This window comes from Theobroma cacao, chromosome 6 (genome assembly GCF_053813885.1).
Source record: "Theobroma cacao isolate CCN51 chromosome 6, ASM5381388v1, whole genome shotgun sequence".
In the NCBI taxonomy this organism is placed as follows: Eukaryota; Viridiplantae; Streptophyta; class Magnoliopsida; order Malvales; family Malvaceae; genus Theobroma; species Theobroma cacao.
This window is the reverse complement of record NC_142644.1, coordinates 380,127-388,465: the sequence shown is the minus strand read 5'-3', so window position 1 is coordinate 388,465 and position 8,339 is coordinate 380,127. Positions and strand designations below refer to the sequence as shown.

The following is an 8,339-nucleotide window of genomic DNA, read 5'->3' as shown; positions in this document are numbered from 1 at the left end:
TAACTATTAAAATTATTTGTATTAAATAAATTTTGTTGACATTTGAAATTTATTGAAACTAATGACTCCATTTATATTTTTTGTTTAATTCTTGTTAATTATAGTATTCTTGTTAATAGATCTTACTGATATTATAGAACCATATTTTAAAATCATGTATATCAAATTTTAACAATATATTAAGATATATAATAATATATTATATTTGCTATACCATTGAAATTAATATTATCATTATGTTGTAGTACTATTTATTATACATTAATTAAATGAATATGTATAAAATGATTTTCATAAACAATATAATGTATTATTTGATATTTATAGTACAATTGTTCATTATTTACTTGTTAAAACTAGTTTATGTGTTAAATTGGTAAGCCTTGAACATGAGGTGCAGCTGTGATTTCGATTTTGGAAGGCTGAACACCCGCCCTTTACTTGGGCATGCATTTCGGCCTGAAAATAAAGGAGCTTTTCCTCACAATTCACACAGGAGGAGAATTAAGCATCCATTGAAAACAAAACAAAAACTATTGTTTGTGGGGGGGATCTTCACGACTCAAGAGCTCCCTGGAGGGTCTTGCATTGCTGCACTAACAAGGTTTCTCTCACTTTCTTTCTTTCTTCCTTCTTTCTTTTTTGTTGTAAATGTGATTCATTGCTTGACAAAGTTTGGAAATGAAATATGAAACTGATTTGGATGTCACAGGAAACTTCATTAGGTTTGATGCAGCCATTAACTGAAGAATTTCATAGTTCGAAAGATTTTTTAATTCATTTTTACGTCGCAATGATATTAATTTTTTAAATGAAAGATACATGTATTTATTATCGAGTCAAATACCTTTTGCTCTTTTGAACATTGGGATAAACTTGGGATCGATGGAAGCCAAGTTTTGAGGTGGTGGAGGTTTTGTAGTTCTGTACTTAGTTTCCAATAGTATTAAATACTATTGGAATTGAAGGGTGGAAATTCAAGAGTACCGTATTATCTCTTTCACTAGGCCATGCCACATTTAATCTATTATCCAAATATTCATGCTTAGGAAGTTATAGACAATTTACATAAGTGGTTTTGTGTTTCTTCTGAAATTATCCATTGATTTTTTGTTTTGCTGCTGTTTCTCTTTTATTTGGTTGATAATTCATACAAGACAGAAGCTGCCAGGATGGTCAAAAAGCCTTTTACGGTAGATTTGGATAAGCCGCTTGTATTCCAGGTCTGATCCAAGGCCCTCTACTTCCTAAAACAATGAACTCCTAATTTGCTTCACCAGTACTTGGAGTTCTGGTTCTGTTCCTATGATCTGGTGCTTGATTAACTGAGAATTTTCACAGGTTGGCCATCTTGGGGAAGCTTATGACAAATGGGTTCACCAACCTGTTGTTAGCAAGGAATGCCCTCGATTTTTTGGCAATGACTTTTGTGAGGTATTGATCCCTTGTCTTTCCATTCAGGCAGTTCTAGAATTACAAAACAGAATATATATGGAGATATTGACATTCACATGCTTCGTCATTGTTCTTTTATTCTCCCTGATTCTTGAATGAATGGTGTGGACAAATATATTGCTTGAACAGCTCTTGACACGCACGAAATGGTGGGTGATCCCACTCGTTTGGCTACCAGTTGTATGTTGGTTTGTTTCCACCTCCATCCAAAGAGGTCTTACTCCTACTCAGGCAGCCTCAGCAGTAGCCGGTGGCGTCTTCATTTGGACATTGATTGAGTATACTTTGCACCGCTTTCTTTTCCATATGAAAACAACAAGTTATTGGTCAGTTCTCATTCTCTGTCCCCTCTCTCCATTTCTCGCTGTTTACCGTCTTCTTAAGCAACTTGGCATGCTGACGCAAGTTCGGGAAAATTTCCTTTCAGGGGTAACACCTTGCACTTTCTCCTTCATGGCTGCCATCACAAGCACCCCATGGATAGACTACGACTCGTTTTCCCCCCAGTTGCAACAGCAATTCTCTGTGTGCCAGTATGTTAATTTGTTGTAAACTCTTTGCCTATCTTCTATACCGAGTGTGCTATAGTTAAGAGATTTCTCTTTTATCTACCAAAGAGAATTCTTGTGTGTATTTCCAGGTTTCAGAATTAGAAATCCAAGTGTAAAATCGAAACCAATTTCAATTGCTTATGGATTACTTAAGCTGATTCTGATTCAGCATGTGTTTTTTGATTGCTAGGTGTGGAGCCTGTTTAAGCTTTTTTCCACTCCATCAACTACTCCAGCTTTATTTGCAGGTGGGTTGCTGGGATATGTAATCTATGACTGCACCCATTACTACTTGCACCATGGAAAGCCATCTGAAGGGTTAAGTCAAACTCTCAAGGTAAAAACTCTTTTTCCTTTTTTTGCTGCCAATTTATTTGAAAGGAAGTGCCTGCTGTTGTTAAGGTAAAAGAATAAAGTAGAGAGTGAAATATATAGCAGTGAAAAGAATGAGAGCCCTCATGGTCATAGTCAGGCAGGCCAACTTACCATAGATATAAGATTATGATATAATACCCTTTGGGTTAAAGAAAACTCCTTGAATAATCATTTCTCTTGGTGTTTTGATTTGACAGAGATATCACTTGAATCATCACTTTAGAGTTCAAAGCAAAGGGTTTGGGATTACTTCTTCAATTTGGGACCATGTCTTTGGAACATATCCTGCAATGAGGGCAACAGAAAAAAGTAGATGACTCGTTTATGTTGTATAGTTGGAAGGAATGCAACCAACCTCCAGGCTTGGCTTTTTGTATCATATTTTCTTGTTTGCTATAGCTCCCATGCTTCCTCCTCATATATCATTGCTTGTTCGGAGGTAGACAGCAACTCTTTTTGTTTTGTCCCTGACATTGGAATCTAATGATTGAAGCAAAAAACCATAGATTTGGAAAAGGGGAAGACCATGATATATGGTGTTGCCAATTATTGGTGAAGAACTATATGTTTCTAGCTCTTTTATTATTATTATTATTATTATTATTATTATTACTATTTTGGTTCTCCTACTGGGCAGTTGCATTTTATAATATGATCGAATTTTAGATAGATATGTTATAAATTTTGAAAATTTAAATATAATTATATGCATAGACTATTAGTTAATTTCTGTGTATTTACAATAGATTTAAATAGGTAAAAGTATCTTATGTATCGTACAAATTACAAGTGAGTGTGTATTATAGAGAAAGGTAACTGGTTAACATATATATTATGCTATTTAATGAATAATTCTATTCAATAAATCATTTAGATATAAATGTAACAAACATAGAAACTTTTGCATAGATTTTGAATTGGAACGTATAAAATTCATAATTTATCTTTCCTTTTTAATTTAACCATGGTCTCAGGGCGTATATGCATGGGAAATTAACATTTAGAAACTTCATAAAGAAAGAGAATGAGAAAGTAAGGGGGGAAAAAAAGGTTTTATTTGTTATATTAAAAAAGGGGAAAGAATTGAAACCTTTAGAGAGAAAAAGACGAAAAAGGGGAATAAAAGCCAATTGATGGAGAAAGAAAAAGATATAATATATAGAATATTCTTTACATAATACATATATATATATATATATATATATATATACCTTGAATTAGCACAAAATATATATGTCTACAATATCATATAAATTACAATTAAAGTATTTGATGCAGTTCCTTATTTAAACTTGCAAAAGCAATGAGATTGTTACACATGCAGTGCATGTGGTCAGCATTTGACATTCATGTGACATTTTATTCCAATGTTAGCATATCCATGTGGAAATTGCTTTATAACCCACTTGCATAATTTAAATAAAAAAAAATAGTATATCTTAAGAGACTTAGAGTGACAACTTGATAATGGTCTTGCCCTTTGACCAACATCACCTCCATGACTGGCTGTTGATATAATATTGCATATATTTTACATATCCCAATCTCAATTACTACATATATTAAATATGATATACTATTTGTTATCATCCGTACTTATTAAATTAATAATTTATATTTGATACACGTAAACATAATCTCATTTCATAAATGTAAGCGACAATATTAAATTCAGTGATAATATATAAAATTTTTAAGCCATTGATACACAGAATATGAAATTTTATTGACTATAGAGCAGAAGTCAAGAGTAGGAAGAAGAGTAATTAAATGAAGCGAGAAATGCGGAAAAAAAAAAAAACAAAAATACCATTTTCCTTAAAATAAATATCAATGGCTGAATGAAAGCAATAGCTTATCGTTTTGGTCCAAGTCGCTCGTGGAATAAAGGATACAAGCCAGTTTACTTCCCTCATCAAAAGGAAACCAAAACAACCATGGATAGATTGGACTTGAAGCACTTGTTTCATAATCTATTTGTGTTATTCATCATTGTTTGCTTTTCTTCCTCTGTCCATGGAAGTAGTGAAGCAGTTGGATATGGCTACAAGCTCAAATCTGTTTCCGTCGATGCAAATGGAAAATGGTTGACCGCTGATCTTGGTCTTATCCGCAACTCCTCTGTTTATGGACCTGACATTCAAAATCTGAGTCTTTTTGCCAGGTAAGTGCTAGAGGATATGGGATTGTTTGTTTTAATCGTGTAAGGTTGTTTTTTCCATGGAAAGTAAAGATTTTCATGGTCACTGATAGCCTCTGCTGACTGCTTTCTATGTGAAGCTTTGAGACAAGCAATCGTTTGAGAATCAAAGTTACAGATTCAGGCCATGAAAGATGGGAAATCGGACAGGAAATCATTCCCCGTCAATCTCAATTCCCACACCGGTCATTGCCAGAAAACCATCGGAGCTCATCCGCAAAGTACCAAGGCCAAACACCGAAGCAGCAGAAGGAAAACTACTACGTGTCGGACCCAACATCGGACCTCATCTTCACCCTCCATAACACCACGCCATTCGGGTTCTCCGTGAGGCGCCGCTCCTCAGGCGACATTCTTTTCGACACATCGCCGGATGCTTCCGATTCGGGCACTTTCCTGGTGTTCAAGGACCAATATATTCAACTCTCCTCCTCCCTGCCACAAGGCAGGTCTTCACTTTATGGACTGGGAGAGCACACCAAGAGATCCTTCAAGTTGCAACATAATGACACTTTGACTTTGTGGAATGCGGATTTGGCAAGTGCTAATCTGGATGTTAATCTTTATGGATCACATCCCTTTTACCTTGACATCAGATCAGCATCCGCAGATGGCAAAGTATCAGCAGGAACTACCCATGGAGTTCTGTTGCTTAACAGCAATGGGATGGACATTGTTTATGGTGGAAACAGGATAACTTACAAGATTATTGGAGGTGTCATAGATTTGTATGTTTTTGCCGGGCCACTGCCGGACAGAGTCATGGAGCAGTACACCCAGCTTATTGGCCGCCCTGCTGCTATGCCTTATTGGTCCTTTGGTAAGTATGCACCCTTCTTTCTTTTCTTTTCTTTTCTTTATTTTTCAGAGTTATTCTCCTTCTCCTAATTCCATTGAATCACTCATTTGGCCATTAATTGCATCTTAAAGGATTCCACCAGTGCCGATATGGGTACAAAAATGTTTCTGATATCAAGGGTGTGGTTGCGGGCTATGCAAAAGCTAGGATTCCTCTTGAAGTTATGTGGACGGATATCGATTACATGGATGGATTCAAGGATTTCACTCTTGACCCTGTCAACTTTCCCAAGGACCAGATGAAAACATTTGTTGATAAGCTTCATCAGAATGACCAGAAATACGTGGTCATCATAGATCCTGGTACGTATGTCTGTCAAGACTCTCTAGATATTAATGCTGAAATTCAGATTGCATTAATGCATGTTTGAACAGATCAGATTTGTTAAGCATTCTCGAAACAAGTACATTAAATTTTTCACTTCATGCAATCTCCACAGGAATCAGTGTAAACAGTACATATGGAACCTACATCAGGGGGATGCAAGCTGATATATTCATAAAACGAGATGGCGTCCCTTACTTGGGACAAGTTTGGCCTGGTCCAGTCTACTTCCCAGATTTTGTAAATCCGCGCACTGAAACATATTGGGCTGGTGAGATCAAAACGTTTCGAGATTTTCTCCCTGTTGATGGTCTTTGGCTCGATATGAACGAGATATCCAATTTCATAACCTCCCCTCCAACCCCAAATTCTGCCCTGGATGATCCTGCATACAAGATTAATAACCAGGGAATCCAGCGGCCTATCAACAACAAAACGGTTCCTGCCGCATCTCTACATTTTGGTAACCTGACAGAGTACAATGCCCATAACCTGTATGGTTTACTAGAATGCAAAGCTACTCACGCAGCATTGATTAATGTGACCGGAAAAAGGCCATTTATACTTAGCAGATCAACTTTTGTAAGCTCGGGAAAGTATGCAGCCCACTGGACGGGAGACAATGTAGCCACTTGGGAGGATTTGGCATACACAATCCCATCAATTTTGAATTTCGGACTCTTTGGGATTCCAATGGTAGGAGCTGATATTTGTGGCTTTTCCGGGGATACGACTGAAGATCTGTGCCAACGATGGATTCAGGTAAGGAAAAGTTCCTCAGCCTTAATTTCGAACACCAACTGATATGCTCTTTCATGTGATCAAACAAGTTTTAATTTGCCTAATTTGATGCAGCTTGGGGCCTTTTACCCTTTTGCTAGAGATCACTCTGACTTTTATACGATTCGTCAAGAGCTCTATCTCTGGGATTCAGTTGCTGCATCAGCTAGGAAGGTGCTCGGCCTCCGCTATCGCCTGCTCCCATACTTTTACACTCTAATGTACGAGGCACACCAGAAAGGAACTCCCATTGCAAGGCCCCTTTTCTTCACATTCCCCCAGGATATTCACACTTACGAAATCAATTCGCAATTTCTCCTCGGAAAGGGTATAATGGTGTCACCTGTACTGAAGTCAAAAGCAGTCTCTGTTGATGCTTACTTCCCATCCGGAAATTGGTTTGACCTCTTCAATTACTCCAACTCAGTGAGTGCAAACTCTGGAAAATACTTCACCCTTGCTGCGCCACGAGATCATATAAACGTGCATGTTCGAGAAGGTAACATTATAGCCATGCAGGGAGAGGCCAGGACAACCAAAGCTGCTCGTATGACACCATTCCAACTCTTGGTGGCTGTCAGCAGCACCGAAACCATGACTGGACAAGTTTTCTTGGATGACGGGGAGGAAGTGGAGATGGGAGTAGAGGGGGGCAAGTGGAGTTTGGTGAGATTTTATGGAGGAATTTCATCTTCCGGCGATGAAGTGTTTGTCAGATCAGAGGTTGAGAATGGAGCATTTGCTTTGAGTCAAAAGTGGATGATAGAGAGAGTGACATTCATAGGGTTGGAAAATGTTGAGAGGTTGAAAGGGTATGAATTAAGCAGTGGCAACAACAAAACAAACTTGCATGCAAATCCACTTGTGAAGGCAAGATTAGACAAGAATGCAATATTCCAAATTGTGGAGGTCTCAGGACTGAGGCAACCGGTCGGACAGGAGTTCAATTTGCAACTCAAAACTCAGAAAAAATAGGTTTGGAGAAGAGCAATATCACTCACTGCAGAGTGCAGGGTCATTATATATTCCCCCAAAATATAATAACAATAAAATGATGATCCTCAAGTTGAAAAGGGAATCAATCCCTATTGCAATCCAAGTTTGATCAGGGTAAATTAGATTAAGGCGTCATTTTCTTTTTCCCTTTGGTAAGGAATAAACCATCTTGTAAGGCCACACAGCTGAACTCAAAGCTGGAGCCCGATCCTGTATGATTTCGGCTAGTTGGGCAAAGAACCACCTGAGTGCATCCTGCTTGCATGACTTGAATAATGGATAATCTATTCACCGGGGAAACTTGAGCTTGCCTCATACTAAGTCCGAAAAGGTCATCTCATTTATCCGAACCAGACTTAATTAGATTTAATCAAAAAAGAAAACAATCTAATCAACTCAACTCAAACCTAAACCTATACCTAAATTGAAAATAACTCGAATTTGACATAACTTGAATCGAAACGGCTCATAACTGAATTGATTTGAAACCAAAATACTCTAAATTTGCACTATTCAAAAGATTAAATTAATTTTACATATCAACAACTTGATGGAAATGACTTGAATCTAAATATCTCAAGAGTCAAATTCGAAACAATCCGAACTCGTAATGATTCAAACTCAAAAGGACCCATATCCAAACTCGAAATTACTACAACTTCTTTCGATCCAAAAAGACCCAAGCGCCAATTGCCACCCCTAAGGAAAAGACAGTTGGTTCAATGAGAATGAAAATAACTAACTATAAGTAAATTGGATTGGGTGAAAGGAGTTCAATTTGAGTGTAGGAGATTACTTC

The 8,339-nt window shown here is 37.3% G+C and overlaps 2 protein-coding genes across 2 annotated transcripts; both read left to right on the top strand.

Annotated features, from left to right (window-relative positions):
- The first annotated feature begins 433 nt into the window (after positions 1-433).
- LOC18595060 (dihydroceramide fatty acyl 2-hydroxylase FAH1-like) lies at positions 434-2,869 on the top strand. Its single transcript, XM_007022842.3, has 7 exons — positions 434-604; positions 1,162-1,223; positions 1,342-1,434; positions 1,585-1,781; positions 1,883-1,988; positions 2,197-2,343; positions 2,579-2,869. The coding sequence occupies exons 2-7, from the start codon at positions 1,173-1,175 to the stop codon at positions 2,696-2,698; spliced, it is 714 nt and encodes a 237-aa protein (XP_007022904.3). The 5' UTR covers positions 434-604; positions 1,162-1,172; the 3' UTR covers positions 2,699-2,869.
- A 1,321-nt stretch (positions 2,870-4,190) lies between these two features.
- LOC18595059 (alpha-glucosidase-like) lies at positions 4,191-7,840 on the top strand. Its single transcript, XM_007022841.3, has 5 exons — positions 4,191-4,545; positions 4,662-5,401; positions 5,512-5,742; positions 5,880-6,526; positions 6,620-7,840. The coding sequence occupies exons 1-5, from the start codon at positions 4,223-4,225 to the stop codon at positions 7,517-7,519; spliced, it is 2,841 nt and encodes a 946-aa protein (XP_007022903.2). The 5' UTR covers positions 4,191-4,222; the 3' UTR covers positions 7,520-7,840.
- The last annotated feature ends 499 nt before the right edge of the window (positions 7,841-8,339 follow it).